Source organism: Budorcas taxicolor, chromosome 2 (genome assembly GCF_023091745.1).
Source record: "Budorcas taxicolor isolate Tak-1 chromosome 2, Takin1.1, whole genome shotgun sequence".
NCBI classification, from domain to species: domain Eukaryota; kingdom Metazoa; phylum Chordata; class Mammalia; order Artiodactyla; family Bovidae; genus Budorcas; species Budorcas taxicolor.
Window position 1 is genome coordinate 20,117,458 of NC_068911.1, and position 26,350 is coordinate 20,143,807.

At 42.7% G+C, this 26,350-nt stretch overlaps 1 protein-coding gene across 1 annotated transcript in view; it reads right to left on the minus strand.

The window, feature by feature from the left end:
• Positions 1 to 897: 897 nt before the first annotated feature.
• The window catches only part of LCMT1 (leucine carboxyl methyltransferase 1), a 66,944-nt gene continuing 41,491 nt past the window's right edge, over positions 898 to 26,350 (minus strand). Inside the window, exons 6-11 of the mRNA XM_052663817.1 lie at positions 18,210 to 18,312; positions 11,363 to 11,483; positions 7,096 to 7,197; positions 5,789 to 5,880; positions 3,998 to 4,095; positions 898 to 1,115 (exon numbers count right to left, since the gene is read on the minus strand). Coding sequence (XP_052519777.1) covers positions 1,093 to 1,115; positions 3,998 to 4,095; positions 5,789 to 5,880; positions 7,096 to 7,197; positions 11,363 to 11,483; positions 18,210 to 18,312 — 539 coding nt within the window. The 3' untranslated portion in view covers positions 898 to 1,092. The remainder of the gene's footprint in view (positions 1,116 to 3,997; positions 4,096 to 5,788; positions 5,881 to 7,095; positions 7,198 to 11,362; positions 11,484 to 18,209; positions 18,313 to 26,350) is intronic.

A 26,350-nucleotide genomic window follows, 5' to 3' on the forward strand; every position in this document is an offset into this window, starting at 1 on the left:
GGCTGGGGGGCTGCCTTGCTGCCATTCTGCATACTCAGGTTCAAGCTCACAGCTCACTCACATAACCAAGAATGTTATCAGGCATGGACAGGCCTTATGATTCTGAATCTCCAGGGACCCTTTAATCTGTACTAGTATCGTATCTGTATTAGTTTCTTACTGCTGCTATAACAAATGACCACAGACTCACCGGCTTACAACGATACAAGTTTATTCTCTTCTTGTCCTGGGAGTAAGAAATCTGAAATTAGTTTCACTGGGCTGAAGTCCAAGTGTTCGCAAGACTGGTTCCTTCTGGACACTGTGAGATATCCTCTTGCCCTTTTCAGCATCCAGTGGCCACTTATATTCCTCAACTTTCGCCCTTCCCTCATCTTCAAAGTGTATCACTCTGGTCTCTGCTTGTGGTGTCACACAGCCTGTTCCTCTGACTCTGCCCTCCCTTCCTCCCTTAAAAGGAAGGACTCTTGTGATTACATCTGGCCCACCTGGATGCTCCCACCTCAAGATCCTTAACTTAATCACATCTGCAAAACCCCTTTTGCTATACAAGGTAATATACTCTCAGCTGGGAGGATTGGGAAGGGACATTTTAGAGGGTCATCATTCAGCCTGCCACAGTGACCAAGGTGAAGGAGGACTTGAGCAGGCAAGGGCAGAAACGGGAGCAGAGACGAGCTCCAAGCTCTGGTCAAGATGCCAAGCGCAAGACCAGGTGCCACACATAAGAGCACACGGGAGTAAATCCCACAATGGATGCAGGAGCTGAGTCTGACTCATGGGGAGTGGGCCAAGGTCAAGGTCAGGCTGAGGATCTTTGGTTCCAGCTGACAAAGAGGGGAACCACAGTCCCCCCAGGGGAGCAAAGGATAAACAGCAGAGGACCAACACACCGGCAACTGGCAACGGAGATTTATTTAAACTGTTAGCCAACAGGAACAGGAACTTGTACAACCACTCCAGTAAACGAGGCTTCTCGGAGAGTGGCGGAGAATGGCAGCCGGGGCTTCCCCACCACTCAGGAAACTTGGGAGACTCAGCTCCGGAAAGGTCGCTGGCTTCAGCTCTGGCTCAGCACGAGTCTTGAACAGATCAGTAAGTTATTTCCTTCAAACCTGAGGGGAGGAAACGCACAGATGCTGAGAAGGGGCTGTCACAGGCGGAGGCAGAGAAAACAGTCAGAGGTGGAAGAATGTGACCCTGGGGCCCCAGGTCCATAGGGACCAGCTCTGGGGCAACGGCTGCACATTCAGTTACTTCACCCGGGCCTCCTGGTTGTGTAAGATAAGATTCCACAAGGAAATAGGAGGCTGGATAAGACAGTGTTTACTGGCGGTTTAAAAGGGATTAAGAAATGTTATAGCGGTTTATGGGCTCTCCAGTAAAACCCACAAGTCCATTCTTTAAATGCTGAACTTTTTTTTTTTTCTGAATTAATACCTTTCATTCAGACAACTTGTTTAACGAGTTCATTCTTGAGTGTTCTGCTTTTTACCTTAAATACACTTGAAAATTACTACTGGCCCATTTTAGGTGAGAAAGAAGTCAAAGGGTTACTGACTAGCCTTAGCAATTTCACCCTTTTCTCTTTGAGTCAAATTCAGTAATAAAAAAGACTGGTGTGGGCAATTTATTTCTTCACATATCTAGTAATTTTTTAATCAAATACTAACCAGTCCATCCTAAAGGAAATCAGTCCTGAATATTCATTGGAAGGGCTGATACTGAAGCTAAAACTCTAATACTCTGGCCACCTGATGTGAAAGACTGACTCATTGGAAAGGACCCTGATGCTGGGAGAGATTGAGGGTAGGAGGAGAAGGTGATAACAGAGGATGAGATGGTTGGATGGCATCACCGACTCAGTGGACAAGGGTTTCAGCAACCTCTAGGAGTTGTTGATGGACAGGGAAGCCTGACCTGCTGTGGTCCATGGGGTCGCAAAGAGTTGGACATGACTGAGCGACTGATCTAAACTGAACACGGTGGGTGGTAAGCTGAGGACTCTGAATTCTGATATCTTCCCCTGAAGAGTGTTGAATTTTGTTTTAGCAGGCGATTTTATTATTGGAGAATCATTCTGATTTTCCAGAGTCTTGGCTGTAGGTTTGTTTGGTATCAATCTGTTTGGATTTTGTCTTACGGCCTATTCTTTAGGAACTTGGTCTTTTAAATGTTGAACTTCGAGCAAACACAGTTTGTCCTCTACACACATACAAGTTAAGTACAAGTCCCTTACATAGGAATGAGTTCCATTCCATTCCATTCCAAGAGTGTATTAGCAAGTACAATTTGTTCATAAGTACAACGAAGTTAGCCTCCATACCCAACTAACACAACTGGCTATAGAGTACTGTACTGTAATAGGTTTATAATACTTTTCACACAAATAATACATAAAAAGACAAACATACAAAATAAACATTTTTAATCTCACAGTACAGTACCTTGGAAAGCACAGTAGTACAGTACAACAGCTCAGCATACAGGGGCTGGCAGTGAGTGAGGAGGCAAGAAGAGTTACTGACGGAAGGGGGCAGGGAAGTGGGAGGCTGTAGAGCTGAAGGACTGTCGGCAACAGGAGACGGAGGGAAAGCTGCAGTGTCACTCACACCTGACGCTGATGGAACGCACGCTCGCATCTTTAAAAGTTCACAACGTGAAGGTCGTATGTAAGTGACTTACTCTACTGATGCCACAAGTAGCCGGGTGAGAAGTGGGGAAAAGAAGCCCCTTACATGGAAAAGCTCAAAGCATCATTACTTGGCAGAATCTAGAATTAATTCTATACAAGTCACCTATATTTTTTAAAAGTGTAAGAAAATTAAGTAAATGCAGACAGAGCTTCATGACAGAATATTTATAAAGCCATGAAAATTATGCTCATGCAGAGTTTTTAGTAGCAAGGGGATATGCTTATGTTATAATATTAAGGTTAAAGAGATCCAGAATCAAGGTTATATAGATAAATTAAACCCCACTAAAAACAAATCAACAGCTAGAAAAAGAATAGAAGAGAAAAGTTGCCAGAGGTTATCTCTGAGTGCTGGGCATATGGGTGATTTTTTTTTCCTTTGCCATACTTTTTTTGAGAACTTTCCAAAGTCTCTGCTTAAAATTATACTGTTTTCAAAAATGGGGGAAAACAGCAGTACAAAAACACAGTAATAAATGATTCTTAAAATAAAAAATAAATGGATTTTGTGGACTGAACTGCCCAGCTGGGTAAATTTTTAAACTGGTGGAAAGATAAGCCCAAGGAGGATGATTAACAACCTGGAATCTTCACACAGGAGACAATCTTTGACTCCCCTAAGCTCTTTGTTTTATATTCACTACTTGCCTAAGGCAGTATGTCAGACAGAGCTACAGGAAGTCTGGGAGCACTTTAACAGCAAAGGCCAGAACTGGGATCTAAAACTATCCCCACTGGGCTGGAGAGACGCCCAGGGGAAGCGCAGTCAGCGAGGGGCAGCTGTGAAGGAGGAACTCGGTCAAGATCAAGGCAACAAGGCACTGAGACAAGGCTCCGGGCTTTGTCCCCACGGCCCGACTCTTCCAAGCCAGGGGAATTCACCTCCAATATAAAAGAAGATGAGAGAGAGAAATCCAACCCACAGCTGCAGGGGTGTTAGACAGAAACAATGACCTGTGTGTCTTTAACATGCAGCAAACCTGGTTACAAGCAGATCAAAAAGCTGAACACTGGACCCTTTCATTAAGATGATTTCAAGACTCAAGGTCTCTCACCATCCAGTTGAGGAAATTCCACAAACAGGGCTGTTGGTTGGTTTTCATATATGTGGTTTATTTAAACAGTTCTCCTGGGTTTTGTGCTATAAAAACAGAGGATATAACTGCTGATTCTCTATGTTCACAGATCCATGTATACGAGCCCTAGTTGTTCCTGGGTAGAAAATTCCCATTGAGTGTTACGCTCTCCGGAGACAAAAAGTTCCCTAGAAAAATTCCAATCAATATAAGTGAAGTCACCTACCTAGTTCGCTTCCTCCTTTGGTGGCCCAGCAAAGGCAGTAATGCTGCATGAGCTGTTCAAGAAGCTCCATTTCATCCAGGAATTCAAGGGACTCTATTCTGTGGAATGAAAAGATAACAGTACAAACGTATCCAATTAAAAATGAAGGCCATGACGCATACTGCCAGGCATGGAAAAGCGTTCAGGATAGACTATGTGAAAAGAAGCGGGCTACAGAATAGTACATACGGTGTGGGCCCATTTTAGCTTAATTTTTGAAAAGAAGAAGAAAAAAAAAAACCTCCATAAGCAAAGTCAAAAGTGACAGATGACAAACTGGAAGAGAATGTTTGTAACACAAATGACAAGGGGGTAGATTTCCTTGTTATATAAACGAGCTGTTACACTTCAGTAAGAACACTTTTTAAAACTTATTTAAAAGATGGGTAAAAGACCAGATCACTGGCAAGGAGAAAAACAAGGGCTTTTCAATCTCATTTATGTGAAAAGAAATGTAAATTAGACCAGGACTGCTGCCATGTCCTGTCCGCTGTCTGCTGCACCCGGTGGGGTTCTGCTCCAAGACCTTGCTTCAGATGGCACGGATTGCGCTCCGGAACCACTGGCAAAGAAGATCTTTAAAGGAGTTTTAGTAGTGGAACCTGAGGGCATTTTTGGTGTGTGTTTTTTGTTTCAAAAGATGAACACAAGCCAAGATTTTAGGCAAACGATGAGCAAGAAATTTCCCTTCACCTTGGAAGTTTATTACAAATCCATTGAACACTGTGAATGGAATGTATAGAGTCAGAAAGCAAGACGAAAAAATATGGTTGAATGGCAAAAATTAGGAGTCTGATTATCGATCAAAGTTTGCTCTATTTCATAGGATAGGGCAAGATTAAAACTCCAAAGCTGACATGGATGGATTTTAGAATATTTAAGGTTAAATGTAAATTCTAATTAAGCTGGAGGTTTTATTCTTCGGACTAACTGAAGAAACTGACGGAGGGTTTCTTTTATTACATTTTAAACGGAGTTTTGTCTACTACTCAAAATAAAGTGGTTCTCCTTAAAAAAAATGTTGTGCACCTGAAACTAATGTTTTCTGTCAATTATGTCTCAATTTGAAAAACTGCTGTCATTAGCATATATCCACACATCAATATAAATACCAGGCACCACTAAACAGGATATGGTAATCTGAACATCTTGACATGCAGAGATAAATATAAGCTATTGTTAAGCTTTTGAAAGGATGGTGGTTTACAGACAAATACATGTATCAATCTACTGATTCAAAAAATACAAATCTATAGGTTGATAAATATTTATAAACACATAGAAAAAGAATATACTCCAATTTATTCATAGCACACAACTGCTCTATACTTCATGCACTTTACTTGAAAATTGTTTTAGAACAACAAGCATGTATTTCTTTTATAATGAGGGGGAAAGTCCACTTAAAAATCCATAAGCAGACTCCCCACCACCACCTTAGGCCCCCTTGGGCAATGTGACTTTCCTCCTTTTCCAAAACACAGGGATTGTGCAAGATTTCCACTGCAGAGGTTTAACTGCTTATTTTGACTAAAATAATCTGTTTGGGCATAAACTTTATCTTGGCTAATAGCTAATGAGTTACTCTCAAGGAGCTAGCAATGTTTAATCGATGTTAGCAGCAGTTAACTTGTTTCAAATAGGTCTAGTTTGGGGTTGGGTTGTTTTTTTTTTAAACATTAAAAGGTATGGACAATGATGCCTTTCATTCACAATTATTTGCCATGGAGCAGACTCTTGTCAATCCCATACCTGATCACTTCGGCACGAGGCAATCTGCTGTACAATTCCATCATGTCGATGGCTGACGCTGACTCCCACCCGCTGGACAGGAGCCGTTCTCTCTAAAATGTGGGGCGGAGAGAAAGGGAGACGACAGGAGCTGTCACACGACCGGAGGCGCTCTTTGCACACACAGCTTCCCTCGGAGGGCTCCTCTTTCAAAAGCCCATTCTGGACCCTCTCATCTGTCTTTTCATTTTCCCCATTTTCTCTACTCAACAGGTACTGTTACAATGGGGGCACCGTAAAGTATAATATTCAAAGAGAAATAAAGGAAGAAACTGTTCTATGTAAGCAACAGGTTTTTAAAGGGCCCTGGTGGTAATGACACAAGCCATGTAAAAACTAAGCCATTTAAAAAGGGGTAGGGATAGGGAAGTGCCTCTTCACCAAAAAATTCTAAATTTTGGGGGAACAATTACAGATTGCAAGAATTTAAGTCAAGTACAAGGTGGGAATCATGTTTGGATCCTGATTCAAATACACCAACCATGAACAACTTTTTAGATGACTGGTAAAAACCAAGTATGAACTGGGTGGGTGTCAGCTGCTATGAAGGAGCATGTCAACTTGTCAGATGTGATCATGGTATTATCATTATCTTGGGCAAAGGAAGGTCCTTACTGGTAGGAGATTCACACTGAAGTACTTACAAGGGAAATGAAACAGTGTCTGGGATTTGCCTTAAATATTCCAATGATATGCTCAGACACTCAGTCATGTCTGACTCTTTGTAACCCCATGGACTGCAGCCCATCAGGCTTCTCTGCCCGTGGGATTATCCAGGCAAGAACACTGGAGTGGGTTGCTAGGAGATCTTTCTGACCTAGCGATTGAACCCACATCTACTCATGAATCCTGAACTGCCAGCAGATTCTTTACCACTGAGCCACCTTTCCAATGACACCACCAATAAAAATTTGGGGGAAGGGGTAACAATGTGGCAATGACAAAATATGATTAATTACTGAAGCTGGGTGGTGGGACATAGGTGTTTGCTTTAATTATTTCCTCTACTCTTATTTTGTTTGAAAAACAGCATAATAAAAAATTAAAGTAACAGGAGACAGGAAATGTAAACTTGTATTTTCCATGCCAAGATGGTAGCACAGGGCTTGGATCTCCCTCGCACGATGAACCAGTGGCCCACGTGGAGCCCTGGCTGCCCGCAGGCAGGCACTCCAGAAGGACCCTCACATTCCTCCATCTGTGTAGGGAGGAGGCCCTTTCTCAGTTGGCCAGGGTACAAGAGGACGTCTGGGCCTCTGCCCTCTGACCTGTGACTCCAGCGACTTGCAAATCTCCACTCCGGCCAGGTCACACTGTCGTCTCCGCAGGTTCTCGATCATGATCTGCCCAAACCGGTCACCCATGTTCACCTGGGAAGGGAGAGAGGAGGCTGGGCACTGCCGCAGGGTCTCTCTGCTTCTTAAAACATGCAAAATAAAATAACCACATCCTACTGCTAAGCAGTCAAGGCTGGTAATACCCAGCGCAGGTCATGGAACCCCAAGTGCAGTGCTAATGGAGTACAGCCCTCAAAAGGCAACTGGGCAGTGTTCCTCCATTGTAAACACTCAGCCTAGAACCAGATAACTCCACTGCCAGGAGCCTGTCTCACAGGTAGACTTGTGTGTGTATGTGAAGATGCAAGAACATTTACTACAGCACTATGTATGATAGAAAGGATCTGGAAAGAACTGAAATACCCATTGCTTGGGGCTAAATAAATTCTGGCAGGTTTATACCATGAAATACCATACAGCCGTGAAAACATGAAAACATAAAAAGAAGACAGACAGATATGAGATGGCCCCTAAGATAAACTCTCGAAAAGTAATTTACAAAGGAATGTGAATAGTATGCTCCCAACTATCTTTAGGGGGGAAAAAAAACCTCTCTTCACATTTATATATGCACAGGAAAATTCTAGAATACAGCAAGGTTGCTTCCCAGGTTAGAGGCTGAAGTCTGTGATAGATGAGAGACTTTTCTTTGTTTATCCTTCAAATTATATGACTTTTTTTTTTTTTAATTTTGCATGTGGCATTACTTTCTGAATAAAGAAGAAAGGCAATGCCAAAGAATGTTCAGACTACTATACAACTGCGCTCATTTCACATTCTAGCAAGGTAATGCTCAATACCCTTCAAGCTAGGCTTCAACAGTATCTGAACCAAGAATTTTCAGATGTATTTCAAAAGAGGATTTAGAAAAGGCAGAGGAACCAGATATCAAATTGCCAACATCCGTTGGATCACAGAAAAAGCAAGGGAATTCCAGGAAAACATCTGTTACACTGATTACACTGAAGACTTTGACTGTGAGGATCACAACAAACTGTGGAAAATTCTTAAAGAGGTGGGAATACCAGGCCACCTTACCTACCTCTGAATTTATAAAAAAAAAAACAAAAGGTTTAAAAAACTTCATGTACATATGTGTGCAAAATGGCTGATGCATGTCAATGTATGGCAAAAACCACTACAATATTGTACAGTAATTAGCCGCCAATTAAAATAATAAAAAACATCATGTATATATGTGTGCAAAACAAAATATTATGCACATTAATGTAGCACACACACTGGTACTTTGTCATATATAAGATATCAAAAATTCAGCACTTTAACAATATATGAAGTGATTCCCTAATCCTCTCTAAGTCAAGAACCAATGTTACTCTTTTTGGGGGAGGATGCATAGAGCTTATGTGGCAGTAATGATATGATTGCAGACTATTCATTCAGAATAGAAGCATATTTATGAACACAAACTCCTTCATTCTATTGCCTCGGTTTGAATATTGGCTTGATATTTAATAGCTGTGAGCCAAGATACCTAATCCCTTGGTTCAAACCCTTATCTGTAAAACCAGGGTAGTACTAGTACCTACCTTGTGGGCTGTTGTAATGATTAAACAGGTTAATACATATGAAACTCAAAGAAAAGCACCAGCTATATAAGTAATCAAATTCTAAGAATCTGAAATCATTATTACTGAAATAATCATCATCCGTGTTGTTTTGTCATTTAACTATTAATTAAATAACAACATAAGACATATGAGCAATTGACGAACATAAGGCTGATGATTCTGTACTTGTCAGGAAATAAATGAATTAAAAGTTGATTATTCACAAAATGAAGGTGGTGGGCAGGGTTTAAGCCCTTTGAGAGACAGCTGCGGTCAACATACTAAAAACTAGTACAATCTCAGCCCTGCACCAAAATGACAGGGTCTCTGGCCAAAATTTATTTAACCCCTTATCTCTCACGTGATGTTGAATAAAAGAACACACAAATGAAACAGTGCACATCTGAAACGTGTGGAAATGTGGGAGGTGAAATTCCTTCTTCCCAGGTATGGTGTCCCCAAAACAGAGACAGGTCACCAGGATTTATCCACGTTGATTGTACAGACTGACGAGGCCAGCAGCCATTATATTCATTTACCAGGTCAAAAGACTACGTCTGCGGCTTCCCTGGTGGTCCAGTGGTTAAGAATCTACTTTGCAGTGCAGGGGATGCCAGTTCGAACCCTGGTCTGGAAGATCGCATGTGCCTCGGAGCAACTAAGCCCATGAGCCCCAACCACTGAAGCCCGTGTGCCCTAGAGCGCACTCCACAAAAGGAGTCACTGCAACGAGAAGTCTGAGCCCCACAGTTCAAGGGTAGTCCCCCTCCGCAACCAGAGAAAGCCCACGTGCAGCGACGAAGACTTAGTGCAGTCAAAAATAAATACATAAATATTTAAATTTTTTTAAAAAAAAGACTGAATCTGAGGAATGCTACCAATTAAAGAGAGGAAAAGAAGAAAAATCAACCAACCAAAAACCACCTATACCAGAACCTGGGCTGGGTTGGGGGTGGGGAAGACAGGAGACCAAGGTCCAGCCCCAGACCTGTTTGTAGCTACGTGACATGGGGCAAGGCCCTGCACTGCCCTTATCTGTAATAACATTTGAAAATAAAACAAAAAGTGGTAAAAATAAATACATAAATAAAATCAATAAAGCGAAACTAAAATAAACAATAAAAGTAGCTAACATGTATTGGCACTGCTCATCAGGCCACTGCTGTTCAATATCTCAGGAGTTCCCACAATAATCCAGAGAGGCAAGTCTTCTTCTTTTTTTAATGAATGCACTTGCCAAATTTAGTCTGGATTATTTAGCCCTGAGAGGCAGGTATTCTTATCCCTGGGGCTTCAAGAGATCCAAATAATAACTGACTTAATAACAGCTTACTTAGTGCTGTCAATGCTTGTGCACCTGTTAACTCGTTTACGAACTATGAGGTTGGGGTACTATTATCCTCATTTTTCAGATGAGGAAATAGGCACAGAGAGGTCAAGTAACTTGTCGAGATCACAGAGCTAGGCAGTCTGTCTCCACAGCATGAACTCCCAACCACAGAGCAATTCTGCTGCAGGTCACACAGACCCAAGACGAATTATTCCAAAACACTAAAACATAACCCTTTAGGCACCTGATGAGAAGAGAACAGCGAGCCATAGGCCAGACTCAGTGATTTTAGAAATTAGGAAAGTGAACTGAATTCTCCAGGAATTCAGTCCTTGGAATTCTCCAAGCCAGAATACTGGAGTGGGTAGCCTTTCTCTTCTTTAAGGGATCTTTCCAACCCAGGGATTGAAGCCAGGTCTACCCCATTGCAGGAGCTGTAGCTCACTGAATGAGCTCAGCTCAGCTCATTCCAACTGAGCCACAGGAAATGTTGACAGTAAAATCCTAGATTTCTAATCTCTCTTGAAAAATTGGGAGTTCAGGCAACTCTAGGCTCACTCCACATGGTAACAACTGACTGGCACTGAAAAGCGGGCATCCGTGAAATGGGACGTGGGTATCCCAGGTCACCACAGGCCCCACTACTTCACAACGTATGACACCTGGCCAGCTTCTTCCATTTACATCACTATCTGCCTCTGAAGGCATGTGAGTTAGCTATCCCTACCCTGATGACAGCCAAAATTCCCTCCATCAAGATCTATGACTTTATAGTAAACAACTTCCTTAAAGGCCAAGATGGAAGTTCCAGAAACTCTAGATTAAAGTTTGCAGGCAGTCATGAACTCAAAGATACTAGGTTTAGGGCAGTCGTTAGGAATCCACCCTGGAATGCAAGAGACACCAATTCAATCCCTGGCCCGGGAAGATCCCACATGCCGCCTGACAACTGAGCCCACGTGCCACGACTACTGTGCCCTCGCTCTCGAGCCCGTGCTCCGCAGCAAGAGAAGCCACCACAACAAGCCCTGGAACCGTAACTAGAGAGTAGCCCCTGCCGGCTGCTACCAGAGAAAGGCCATAGACAGCAACAAAGACCCAGTTCAACCAAAAAAAAATTAAATAAATAAACCTCAAGAGAGGAAAAGAATACTAGGTTTGTTGGAACTGATTAACAACGGAGCTACAGAGGCAGAAGGAAAATAATAAGGGAAAGCATATTCCAAGGGGGCTCAAGAGAGAGAAAGCCACCCCTGGAGTCCTGCACAGAAAGTGGATTTCTTGAGCTTCCTCTTACCTGTTCGTAGTTTATGAACATGGCAGCCTCAAAACTGTTGGCGGCCCACTTGAGGAGGTTTGCAGACTGCTCCGGAGTCATGTACACCAGCACACATTCAGCTATCAGGAGGGTTGGCAATCTTAAGGGAAGAAAAAAAAGGCACATAAAGATGTTTTCATCCAGATGGGACTCTCTAAATGCACTCACATTGTAGTTCATACCCCAGTGCTTTCGGTCAATGTCACACGACTCTAAGTTTTACAATGCAAAAAGGTGAGTGATCAGCAATCATTTTTGTCTTGCAGTTGAAAATGCAGACTATAAAAATGGCTACAGGTTCTTCCTAACTGTACATCCACACGGTGGCATGGTGCAGGCAGAGTCTCCCACTCAGGAGGCAGAGTTTATTTCCCTCCCCCTGGAATCTGGTCAAGTCGTGTAACTTGCTTTGGAACAGCAACAAATGTGATACCACCAGAAGCTTGGAAATGACCTGGATGCTGGCACTTGCTCTCTTGCTGTACTTGGAAACCTGAAACCACTATGGAAATGAACCCAAGCTAGCTTGCCCTAGGAGGGGAGGTCCTGTGGTTGAGAATGATGCAGCTCCACTGACCAATCTGTTCTCCACACATGAATGAACCCCAAAGAACATGAGCTAAACCTGGCCCCTAGCAGATGAACCACCCAGCTAAGCCCAGGCCAGGTTAAAGAAGCCTATTTGGGAATTTTTTGTATGATTTTTGCAACTTCTTTGTAGGCTTGAATCATTTAAAAAATGAAGTTAAACATATTTACATATACTTTGTAAAAGGTAGCCATTAGCAACATTAGAAAGAGGATTAATACTCTTCAAAATATAACTGAAAGAAAAGCAGAGACGACAGCCCATAAAGGAAAAGAGAGACACAAATGAAGCCACAGGGGAGAATATGTAATCTGAATACTTGTCACACCAATTTGTTTTCATCTATTTCATTCATCTCCAAAGTGAGGCAAACTTCCTATGAAGATCTGGTCCAATTTATACACAATTACTTCCATGACCTACCAGCACATTTTCCAAACAGCTGGCTATACAGCTGCAGCTGTACTCAGAGTCAGATGCAGCTGACTCAGGGGCCTAACATGTGCCAATTTCTGCTCAGCTGTTTTCACATGTGCTACCTGATCTTCAAAACCATCGTGTGAAATAATTTTTATCACCGTTCATAAACGAAGACACGAAGGCTCAAAGAGATTAAAAAAACAAAACCCCAAAACCCTGCCCTCTGTTAAACAACTAGTAAGCAGAAGTAAGCTTCTTGGCAGGAAAGTTATGACAAACCTAGACAGTGTGTTGAAAAGCAGAGACATTACTCAGCTGATAAAGGTCTGTACAGTTAAAGCTATGGCCTTCCCAGTAGTCACGAATGGTTGTGAGAGTTGGACTGTAAAGAAGGTGGAACGCCAAAGAACTGATGCCTTCAAACTGTTCAGTTCAGTTCAGTTCAGTTCAGTCGCTCAGTCATGTCTGACTATTTGCAACCCCACAGACTGCAGCACGCCAGGCTTCCCTGTCCATCACCAACTCTCGGAGCTTACTCAAAACTCATGTCCATTGAATCGGTGATGTTATCCAACCATCTCATCCTCTGTCGTCCCCTTCTCCTCCCGTCTTCAATCTTTCCCAGCATCAAGGTCTTTTCAAATGAGTCAGTTCTTCACATCAGGTGGCCAAAATATTGGAATTTCAGCTTCAGCATCAGTCCTTCCAATGAATAGTCATGACTGATTTCCTTTAGGATGGACTGGTTGGATCTCCTTGCAGTCCAAGGGACACTCAAGAGTCTTCTCCAACACCACAGTACAAAAGCATCAATACTTTGGTGCTCAGTTTTCCTTATAGTTCAACTCTCACTTCCATACATGACTACTGGAAAAAACCATAGCTTTGACTAGATGGACCTTTGCTAGCAAAGTAATGTCTCTGCTTTCTAATGTGCTGTCTAGGTTGGTCATAGCTTTTCTTCTAAGGAGTAAGCGTCTTTTAATTTCATGGCTGCAGTCTCCATCTGCAGTGATTTTGGAGCCTCCCAAAATAAAATCTCTCACTGTTTCCATTGTTTCCCCATCTATTTGACATGAACCAGATGCCATGATCTTTGTTTTCTGAATGTTGAGTTTTAAGCCAACTTTTTGACTCTCCTCTTTCCCTTTCATCAAGAGGCTCTTTAGTTCTTCTTCACTTTCTGCCATAAGGGTGGTGTCATTTGCAGCTCTGAGGTCATTGATATTTCTCCTGGCAATCATGATTCCAGCTTGTGCTTCATCTAGCCCAGCGTTTCTCATGATGTACTCTGCATATAAGTTAAATAAGCAGGGTGACAATATACACCCTTGACATACTCCTTTCCAGATTTAGAACCAGTCTGTTGTTCCATGTCCAGTTCTAACTGTTGCTTCCTGACCTGCATACAGATCTCTCAAGAGGCGGGTAAGGTGGCCTGGTATTCCCATCTCTTTAACAATTTTCCACAATTTGTTGTGATCCACATGGTCAAAGGCTTTGGCATAGTCAATAAAGCAGAAGTAGATGTTTTTTTGGAACTCCCTTGCTTTTTTGCTGATCCAACAGATGTTGGCAATTTGATCTCTGGTTCCTCTGCCTTTTCTAAAACCAGCTTGAACATCAGGGAGTTCACAGTTCACATACTGTTGAAGCCTGGCTTGGAGAATTTTGAGCATTACTTTACTAGCGTGTGAAATGAGTACAATTGTGCAGTAGTTTGAGCATTCTTTGGCATTGCCTTTCTTTGGGATTGGAATGAAAACTGACCTTTTCCAGTCCTGTGGCCACTGCTGAGTTTTCCAAACTTGCTGGCATATTGAGTGCAGCACTTTCACAGCATCATCTTTCAGGATTTGAAATAGCTCAACTGGAATTCCATCACCTCCACTAGCTTTGTTTGTAGTCATGCCTCCTAAGCCCCACTTGATTTTGCATTCCAGGATGTCTGGCTCTAGGTGAGTGATCACACCATCATGATTATCTGGTCGTGAAGATCTTCTTTGTACAGTTCTTCTGTGTATTCTTGCCACCTCTTCTTAATATCTTCTGCTTCTGTTAGGTTCATACCATTTCTGTCCTTTATTGTACACATCTTTGCATGACATGTTCCCCTGGTATCTCTAATTTCCTAGAAGAGCTCTCTAGTCTATTCCATTCAATTGCTTTCCTCTATTTCTTTGCATTGATCACTGAGGAAGGCTTTCTTATTTCTTCTTGCTATTCTTTGGAACTCTGCATTCAAATGGGTGTATCTTTCCTTTTCTCCTTTGCCTTTAGCTTCTCTTCTTTTCTCAGTTATTTGTAAGGCCTTCTCAGACAACCATTTTGCCTTTTTGGATTTCTTTTTCTTGGGGATGGTCTTGATTACTGACTCCTGTACAATGTCATGAACCTCCGACCATAGTTCTTCAGGCATTCTGTCTATCAGATCTAATCCCTTGAATCTTTTTGTCATTTCCACTGTACAATCATAAGTGGAAGCTAGAAAAAACTTCTGGAAGTCCCCTGGACAACAAGGAGATCAGACCAATCTTAAGGGAAATCAACCCTGAATATTTGTTGGAAGGACTGATGCTGAAGCTGAAATTCCAGTATTTTGGTCATCTGATGCAAACAGCTGACTCACTGGAAAAGTCCCTGATGCTGGGAAAGATTGAGGGAAGAAGAAGAGGGTGTCAGAGGATGAGATGGCTGGATGGCATCACCGTTGCAATGGACATGACCTTGGGCAAACTTCAGGAGATGGTGAGGGACAGAGAGGCCTTGCGTGCTACAGTCCATGGGGGTGCAAAGAGTCAGACTCGACTGGGTGACTAAACACCAATAACAACAAGCAGAAGTAAAACAGGGATCCAGGGTGAGATCCCAAGACTTGTGCTCTCTTCATCCTGAGCGGGCTCCAGGCCACTGGCATCAGCTTTAACTAATCTCCTGCTGACCTCCCCGAACCCACATGCTCCCAAGAAATCCAGCAACACACCCTTCAAAGTCAAGGGTGTTTCCTTCTGCTAAAAGAATACACACTACTTGCTCAGCATTGCTAATTATTCAGTTCAGTTCAGTTCAGTTCAGTTCAGTCACTCAGTCGTGTCTGAGTCTTTGCAACCCCATGAATCACAGCACGCCAGGCCTCCCTGTTCATCACCATCTCCTGGAGTTCACTCAGACTCACGTCCATCGAGTCCGTGATGCCATCCAGCCATCTCATCTTCGGTCGTCCCCTTCTCCTCCTGCCCCCAATCCCTCCCAGCATCAGAGTCTTTCCCAATGAGTCAACTCTTCGCATGAGGTGGCCAAAGTACTGGCTAATCATTAGAGAAATGAAAATCAAAACTACAATGAGGTATCACCTCCTACTCACTCAAAAGTCTACAAATAACAAGTGCTGGAGGGGTGTGGAGAAAAGGGAGCCCTCCTGCACTCTTGGTGGGAACATAAGTTGGTGCACCCACTATGGAAAACAGTATGGAGGTTCCTCAGAAAACTAAAAATAGAATTACCATATGATCCAGCAGTCCCCCTCCTAGACATCTATCTGGACAAAACTACAATTCAAAAAGATACAGGCACTCCTTTGGTCAAAGCACCACTATTCACAACAGCCAAGAAGTGGAAGCAACCTAAATGTCCACCAACGGAAGAACGGATGAAGATGTGGTGTATACACAATAAAATACTACTCAGTCATAGAAAAGAATGAAACAGTGACATCTGCATCAGGACCAATGCAACCAGAGATTATCATACGACGTGAAGCAAGTCTGAAGAGAAAGACAAATACCATATGACATCACTTATACGTGGAACTTAAACCATGGCACAAACGGACCTATCTATGAAACAGAAACAGACTCACAGACACAGAGATCAAATCTGCGGCTGCCAAGGGTACAGGGGGCGAAGGAGGAATGGACTGCGAGTCTGGGATTAGCAGACGTAAACAAGTAGATATAGAATGGATACTCAGCGAGGTCCCACTGTACAGCACAGGGAACTATACTCAGTATCCTGGGATAAATCATAATGCAAAAAAATATAAATAAGAACGTAAATGTGTGTATAGCTGAGTCACTGTGCTGTACAGCAAAAACGAACACAACACTGTTTATCAACTATACTTCAGTTAAAAAAATAAATTTAAGAAAACACACCATATTCTGCAATTTGTGAACCACGTGAGGGTCTCCCCAAAGGAAAAAAGAAGTATAAATACTCCTGGCAATGTATGGACCTTACTTCTGAACACGCAAGTTGAGACAGATTCAGACAGTAAAGCTGGAGTGACAAAGCCCATTTTGACATTTGGGCTGGTGAGGATGTAAATCCTGTGAATGACAACCTAAGTTGATGATTCCAGAAGAAATATGAGCAAGAACTTCAGTACGCTGAGATGACAGCCATCGCCAAGCCGATGTGGAAGATCACTCTTCCACCCTCTACACTCCCGTCACCCTCCATCGCCAAAGCTTATCTGTATTTGTATCTGTCCTTACCCTCCGCTTCCCCTCTCAGAAGATTGGGGAGTGTTTCTCTTCCCTCAAAGGCGAGTTAACTCAGTCCATGCTCCTCTTCCTCCCTTCCCTGTCCTCCAATGATTTCCCTCATTGCTCATTTCTCATTGTTTGCCGCTGATTCCTCACCTTCAATTTATTTTTTTTAAAATAACTTGCCCTTTCCCGTCCCTTCCTTCCAAACCTCTCCCTTGAGTCTTTCACCTCAAATATCCTGGAAAGTGTTATCCTCACCTACGGCAGACCAAGCAGATATGCCTTTTCCTCCCACTAGCTCTTTATTCACTTGACCAGCATCACTATGCTAAAACCACACCTCCCACTGCCCTCTTCTTCCTCCCAAAGGTACCCACACTCAAGAATCCGGTGTGCACCCTTCTGGTCCACTTTAAAAACACTTCCTTGATGTATACATGTAATCACAAAAATACAGTATTTGGGGGGAGGAGCTGATTTTACACATTTGGTATCACACTCTGCATATAACTCTGCCATCTAGTTTTCGAAAACTCAACATTAAACTTTTGAGCTCTCTCCAAAGTCATGCATTTTACGCATCATTCATCCATTCTCCTCCTGATGGACATTTCAGTTGTTTCTGGTTTTCTGCTACTAAAACTGAAAGCCGCAGTGAACATCCTCCTCGTACAAACATGTAGACCTTCTCAGGAGAGACACACCCAAACATGGAACTGCGATATCACACGATACCAGCAATTTTACTAAATTCCAGACTGCTCCTTGCAATGTCATACCAAGATCACTTCTACCAGTGGTATATGACCATTCCTTTCCCCCAGTATCCATGCCAACACTTGATGCTGTCAGACTTCTACCTTTCTGCCAACCTGGTGGTAGTAAAATAGAATTTCATCTGATTACTACTGAAGTTCAATACCATTTCAACATGATACCCAGTTTCCTCTGAGCTGTCTGGTCATCTATTCTTTGCCCATTTTTCCACTAGACTTAAAAAAAAAAAAAAAGTAGCTATTCTTTTTACCCTGGATGCAAATCCTTTCTTTATATGTTACAATTATGTTTCTATGCATACAATTATCTTCCCTCAAACTTATGATATTAGGAATCAGTATTTTACAAAAGCGATACAAGCGATTCTCATGGGAAAACAGATTTAGGGAACACTGCTTCTTAAAAAACTTCAGAAAACTACTCTAAATAGCAAAGAAATGATAAAGGTTACAGAGGACAAAATGGTATATGCAATTACGCTGTACTTCCAACTGGCCTTATCCCCAATTAGCACGAAATCACAAACGTAAGAGTTAAAAAAAAATCTCACTGTGTACTCATGTTACATTTCTTTAACTTCTCTTCCAGGTCAGCTGTATCTCGGAGATCTGCTCCAATGATGGCATATCTTGTTGAATCCAGCATGTGCCCATCTGTAAATGAAAGAAGAGATGGTAATTTCAACAGAAACTGATCAGGAAGAGATTGTAACTTCAATGGATGTGGATTTTTCAAAACGAAAGTAATGTACTGTTTTTCTCCACTATAAAGATGCATGCTCATTATGGGGGAAAAAAATCAGAAAGTGAAAATTAATGAAAATCATACCTTTCAAAGATAACTATTAGTGTTTTAATGTATAACATTCTATCCCTTTTTCTATGTGCTTAAATTCATATACACAACTCAGACACATCCCCCCCCTCCCTTTCTCCCCCCTCAAATACACACACACACATACACCTTGCACAATAAAAGAAAATGGGGCCACCCAGTACTTGTTCTGAAAGCTTTCCCTATTTAACAACAGTATCAGGAGCAAATGAACTTACTTACAAAACAGGAAGAGACTCACAGGCTTAGAGAATGAACTTATGGTTGCTGGAGGGGAAGATGGGGGAAGGGGTAGTTAGGGAGTTTGGGATGGACATATTCACACTGCTATATTTAAAATGGACAACCAATAATCACATACTACACAGCACATGGAACTCAGTTCAATGTTATGTGGCAGCCTGGATAGGAGAGGAGTCTGGGGGAGAATGGTTACATGTATATGTATGGCTGAGTCCCTTTGCTGTTCACCTGAAACTATCGTAACATTGTTAATTGGCTATATTCCAGTATAAAATAAAAGGTGGAAAACAACAACAGTACGAGGGACAACGTTCTCTGTAATGATTTCACAGTGCTTCACTGAGTAGATAAAACAACTTACTTAGCCAATCACTCAGTATTAGGCAGTACTTCCAAATTTATTTCATCTGAGGCATTGCAATGAATATCCTTATATACATATTACAAAGGACTTGCCCAGTTATGCTGGTTATGATGAGCAGAATCAGGAGATCAAAGAGGAAGTCTATTTCAATATTGGTACTAATTGCTCTCAAAATGTTTTGTCAATTTGCAAGGTATTACATTTAAAAGAAAACAGTTCTTGTACTAAAGAATTTACAGATAAAATAATATTTTGTTGTTCAGTTGCTAAGTTGTGTCTGACTCTGCAAGCCCATGGACAGCAGCATGACAGGCTTCCCTGTCCTTCACTGTCTCCTGGACGGAGTTTGCTCAAATTCATGTCCGTTGAATCGGTGAGGCTATCTAACCATCTCATCTTCTGCCACCCTCTTCTCCTTTTGCCTTCAATCCTTCCCAGCATCAGGGTCTTTTCGAATAAGTCAGCTCTCCACATAAGGTGGCCAAAGTATTGGCGCTCCAGCTTCAGCATCAGTCCTTCCAATGAAAATTCAGGGTTAATTTCCTTGAGGACTGACTAGCTTGATCTCCTTGTCCAAAGGAGACAAGAGTCTTCAAGAGTCTTCTCCAGCACCACAGTTCAAAAGCATCAATTCTTTGGCACTCAAGCTTTCTTTGTGGTCCAACTCTCACATCTGTACATAACTACTGGAAAAACCATAGCTTTCACTATACGGACCTTTACTGGTAAAGTGATGTCTTTGCTTTTTAATATGCTGTCTAGGTTTGTCATAGCTTTCCTTCCAAAGACTGTCTTTTAACCACCATCTGCAGTGATTTTGGAACCCAAGAAAATAAAATTTGTCACTCCTTCCACTTTTTCCCCTTCTATTTGTGATGAAGCGATGGGAACAGATGATATGGTCTTAGTTTTCTGAATGTTGAGTTTTAAGCCAACTTTTTCACTCTCTTCTTTCACCCTCATTAAAAGGCTCTTTAGTTCCTCTTCACTTTCTGCCATTAAAATGGCATCATCTGCATATTTGAGTCTGTTGATATTTCTCCCAGCAATCTTGATTCCAGTTTGTGATTCATCCAGCCAGGGATCTCCCATGATGTACTAAACAAAGTGATGATACACAGCCTTGTCATACTTCTTTCTCAATTTTGAACCAGTCTGTTGTTCCACATAACAACTTTTGCTTCTTGACCCACATACAGGTTTCTCAGGAGGCAGGTACCATAATACTCCCTTTAAGATATTCCAACAGAGGTTGGATGAAATGGTATATATTGTGATTCTCAAGCTTTGGCAGGAATCAGAATCATCCAGAGGACTTGCTGAAACAACTGATCAGGCTCTACTCCCTGAGTTTCTGATTTCTATTTTTTCAAAATGTTAGTTATTCAGTCACTAAGTTGTATCTGACCCTTTGTGACCCCATGGACTACAGCATGCCAGCCTTCCCTATCCTTCATTATTTCCCAGAATTTGCTCAAATTCATGTCCATTGAGTCGGTAATGCCATCTAACCATCTCATCCTCTGCCTCTGCCACCTTTTCTTCTTGGCTTCAATCCTTCCGAGCATCAGGGTCTTTTTGAAAATAGAAATCCATATTTCTAGCAAGTTTCCAGATTGTGTTGATGCTGTTAGTGTGGGGCTGGACTTTGATTTATTTTTTCAATATTCATTTAAGTGGCTGCACCTGGTCTTAGTTGCAGCATGTGGGATCTAGGTCCCTGACCAGGGATCAAATCCAGGCCCCCTGCATTGGAAGCATGGGGTCTTAGCCACTGGACCACCAGGGAAGTCCCATGGGACTACACTTTTAGAACCAAAGGTAGATGAAATGAAATTAGGCAATGGTACATGGAGATCAGAGATCAAATTGCCAACATCCGCTGGATCATGGAAAACGCAAGAGAGTTCCAGAAAAACATCTATTTCTGCTTTATTGACTATGCCAAAGCCTTTGACTGTGTGGATCACAATAAACTGTGGAAAATTCTGAAAGAGATGGGAATACCAGAGCACCTGACCTGCCTCTTGAGAAACCTATATACAGGTCAAGAGGCAAAAGTTAGAACTGGACATGGAACAGACTGGTTCCAAATAGGAAAAGGAGTACATCAAGGCTGTATACTGTCACCCTGCTTATTTAACTTATATGCAGAGTACATCATGAGAAACGCTGGACTTGAAGAAACACAAGCTGGAATCAAGATTGCCGGGAGAAATATCAATAACCTCAGATATGCAGATGACACCACCCTTATGGCAGAAAGTGAGGAGGAACTAAAAAGCCTGTTGATGAAAGTGAAAGAGGAGAGCGAAAAAGTTGGCTTAAAGCTCAACACTCAGAAAACAAAGATCATGGCATCCGGTCCCATCACTTCATGGGAAATAGCTGGGGAAACAGTGGAAACAGTATCAGACTTTATTTTTTTGGGCTCCAAAATCACTGCAGATGGTGACTGCAGCCATGAAATTAAAAGACGCTTACTCCTTGGAAGAAAAGTTATGCCCAACCTAGATAGCACATTCAAAAGCAGAGACATTACTTTGCCGACTAAGGTCTGTCTAGTCAAGGCTATGGTTTTTCCTATGGTCATGTATGGATGTGAGAGTTGGATTGTGAAGAAGGCTGAGCGCCGAAGAATTGATGCTTTTGAACTGTGGTGTTGGAGAAGACTCTTAAGAGTCCCTTGGACTGCAAGGAGATCCAACCAGTCCATTCTGAAGGAGATCAGCCCTGGGATTTCTTTGGAAGGAATGATGCTAAAGCTGAAGCTCAGTACTTTGGCCACCTCATGCGAAGAGTTGACTCATTGGAAAAGACTCTGATGCTGGGAGGGATTGGGGGCAGGAGGAGAAGGGGACGACCGAGGATGACATGGCTGGATGGCATCACTGACTCGATGGACGTGAGTCTGAGTGAACTCCGGGAGATGGTGATGGACAGGGAGGCCTGGCGTGCTGCGATTCATGGGGTCACAAGGAGTCAGACACGACTGAGCAACTGAACTGAACTGAACTGAACATGGAGATTCATCAATCTAGTCACATTATTTTTGTGTAGCCCTGAAATTCTTTTCAATTTAAACTTTCCATTTTTAAAGATAGATTAGAATAAAAAAGAAACTAAATTGGTTATTTACTCCCAGCACTGTTTGCTCAACCTCCTCAAAGGTACAAACCATGGAAGGAGCTGGGACATTCAACAGCCACCCTGCATTACTGCTGAGACCTCAGTTCTCTCCTGAGAACCCACAGCAAAAAAGCGTGAGGAAGGAAGCAGCACGTGAACTGGTTTTCCCTTACTTTCCTGAGAACCCTGGTGAGCTAGTTCAAATACACTTGGCCACATCCCATAAGCTAACAAGAAATACCTTCTAGGAACCTGCTAGGTGTCAGGAAACCACTCAAGGACAAAGCCAGGAGACCCAGAGTCAGTCCCGGGCACTGCAACACCCAAGTCCAGAAAATAATATAAAGGATGTGAAGGCACGTGCTTGCCCTGCTGTGAAAACAAGCAATGACTCTCAAATGCCTGTGTGCCTTCTGACAACACAGATATTAAAGCTGAGGTTTTCCATCCCTGACCACAAAAAAAGAGAGGCCAAGAATGTTGAAGCATGTGGTTCCTTCGGACCATGCAACTCACAAGAGACCCGTCTTGGTAAGAGATATGGATCTAGAGGCATATGCAAGGGGAAACCTGCACATGGTCATGATTACTCTTAAAAATTGAGCGTAAGGCATGGCAGAGTTGCAAAGGGCAATGACCTAGCGTGCACCCAGCAGTGGCCCAGCTGTGTTCCCAGGTAAGCTGGCATACTACCTGGGAAGCCCTAGACACAACGACCCCAAGATATCATCAACAATATAATCTGATGCTCTAAATCACACAAATGCCACACCTGTCATGATCCTCAGAAGTCAGGGGCTACTCAACCTGTGCAGAAACAGAAAGTCTGTTATCTGCCCTTGAAGAATGCCTGACCTTCATTTCACAAGAAACAGAAACAAGATACAGGCCCAGGGTAAGTTTCAAGGGAGGTATACTATTCTGGGACTTCCTAGGTGGCACAGTGGTAAAGACTCCACCTGCTAATGCAGGAGACTCAAGAGACTTGGGTTCAATCCCTGCGTCAGGAAGGCCCCCAGGGGAAGGAAATGGCAATCCACTCCAGTATTCTTGCCTGGAAAATCCCATGGACAGTGGAGCCTGGCAGGCTACCCTCCATGGGGTCACAAAAGAGCCAGATGTGACAGCGCACATTACTATTCTAGGAAAATGCACCATTTTTGGAAAATCTAACAGTGGCAAGAGACCAAAAAAAAAACAGAAAAACCTTGGTGCCGTTAGAATGCTTCTGAAAACAGATAAGAAAAAGACCTTCTCACCAAAATGAGATTCGGAATCCTTTCTTTTATTTCTATATTCTACTTCCGAAGAGAAAAACAGAAGGGGACTTCAAAGCATTTTGTGTGATATTCACATAAGAACAACTTTCTAAAGGAATAGCTAGTACCCACCCAATTCTGGAAAGCAAATTAACATTGATTTAGAACCTTACATTGCTACCAGTAGCTCTCTCTGTGATCAATCATTACAAGACTGACTTCTAAGAGGATTTAAGAGGGAGAAGTCCTGAAGACATAACACCATGACATGGTTTTTTTAAAAAATTAAGAACAAATTAATACCAGGCCAGAATGGCAAGACAAGTATAAAAATCCTATTCCTCAGGCTTGGTCATCATTTCATTCAAGCAGCAGCTTCAACTTTGTCCCTAGGGAACAGTGGGTGGTGTCTGGAAACATTTTTGGTTGTCACAACTGGGGGATGTTAGAGGCATCTAGTAGGTAGAGGTCAGGGACGATGCTAAAACATTATACAATGTGTGGGACAGCCCCCCAACAGGGAATTATCCAGCCCCAGATGTCAGGAGGACTGAGGTTGAGAAATTCTGTGCTAGACTTACACACAGAAATTCGAAGATCATTAGTTGATGTTGAAGTTTAAAAAAAATCCTTGAATAGTTCTAATTATTCCCAGATAGGGGAAACTTAACATGCTGTAGCTTGGGAACAGGATATGGTTCCCAAGACGAAAATTCTCTGGATTGCATCAGCAGAGGAACAGGCTTTGGAGTCAAAACAACCCTAAGAGCAAAGTTCTATTCTGCCAGTTCCCAGTCACATGACATACCACTCACGCCTCTTTAAACATAAAATTCAAACAAGGGCAAACTCATGTGGCTATATCGAACATTAAGGGTGATGTAAAAGTGTGAGCTCCAGGACTTCCACGGTGGTTCAGTGGTTAAGAATCCACCTACCAGTGCAGGGGACATGGGTTCGATCCCTGGACTGGGAACTAAGATCCCACATGGCGCAGGGCAACTAAATCTGTGTGCCACAACTATGGAAGCCTGTGCTCTAGAGCCTGCAAGCTGCAACAAGAGAATCCACTGCAATGAACACCCCAACGAGAGCAGCCCCCGCTTGCTGCGATGAGGAAAAGCCTACACGGAGCAACAGAGTCCATGCACCACAACAAAGACCCAGTGCAACCAAAAATAATAATTATTTTTTTTAAAGTGCAAGCTCCATGGTTTCCAAACTGTGTACCCTGAGGTGCCCTGGGACAGCACAACCAACTTGGCAGAGCAGGATGTTTTAATAAATTTTTGAGGGAAACACAGAAACCCTCTGCCTGCAATGCAGACCTGGGTTCAATCCTTGGGTCAGCAAGATCCCTTGGAGAAGGAAATGGCAACCCACTCCAATACTCTTGCCTGGAGAATCCCATGGACGAAGGAGCCTGGTGGGCTACAGTCTATGGCCTCGCAAAGAGTCGGACACGACTGAGTGACTTCACTTTCACTTTCTTTCTGCAAAAGGCATGAAGAAATCTAAGATTTACATGATGCAACAGGGTAAACACACACACAGCATCCACAGTGCATATGAGTCATGATCTCTTCCATCACCTCCAAGTCAGCATTTCAAGAGAGATGGGTTCCTATGTCAGCTGTTAAGCTTGAGTGAGGCCCATCGATCTCATTCATTGTACGTCTTCAAGGACAGACGCATTATTAGGACTGCAAGGTGTTTTTAGGTCTACAGATTTTCGAGAACACTTCAGTTTAAAAAAGGCAGGGGGCTGGGGCATGTAGTAAAATGGATTCAGCCTCAAGTGGATTTCTGGACCACATAGAAGTTTTGCTGGTCAGTCTGTCCATCAGTCCACCTGGTAATACTTATTGAGCTCTCATTATGGCCAGGGCACTGAGTTTTGGGAATAAGCGAATGAACAGGGAGATACTGTCCTGCTCGCATGGGGCCTGTGATCTAAGCAGGGAAGATGAACACTGGGCAAGTGTGGAGAGCATTACAAAGATGGAGGTGGTCTTCTGGGAACAGGATCCCACTTCCCTTAGAGCAGAGTCCCGATTTCTTGACCTGGCCTACAAGATCCGAGGCGATGCAGTCCCTGATGGCTTCATCACACTGCGAGGTTCAGTCACACTGGGCTTTCAGCATCCTTGCACGCTCCTCCTTTGCCTGCACTTGCCTTGACTGAGAAAACCTTCTCCCTAGAGTTTCTCCTTCTTAGGATTCAGTTGAAATGCCTGATATTTGGAAATGCTTTGATTGGGCTACCCTTTTTATTTTAAACTCATCCAGTTCCACACAGGAGTTGAGATGGATTACAAAAACATAAAATGTTCGTTCATTCAAGCCTTCAGGTGCATGTTTATTCCATTAACAATCTCTGTGTCCCAGGCACTGTTTTGGGTGCTGGGGATACAGTGATGAATGAGACAGGAAGGGTCCCTGCTCTCATGAGGCTTATCCCCTCAGAGAGGGAGACAGTGAGTCATAAACCAAATGAAGAATCAAGGTAACATCAGAGTATTAACCGCTATGAAGAAAAAAGGACGGTCAATCTAGATAGTGTATTACAAAGGAGAGACATCACTTTGCCAACAAAGGTCCATATAGTCAAAGCTATGGCTTTGTAAGGAGATCAAACCAGTCAATCCTCAAGGAAATCAGGCCTGAATATTCATTGGAAAGACTGATGCTGAAGCTGAAGCTCCAGTGCTTTGGCCACCTGATGCGAAGAGATGAATCACTGGAAAAGACCCCAATGCTGGGAAAGATTGAGGGCAGGAGGAGAAGGGGGTGACAGAGGATGAGACAGTTAGATGGCATTACTGATTCAATGGACATAAATTTGAGCAAACTCCAAGAGAT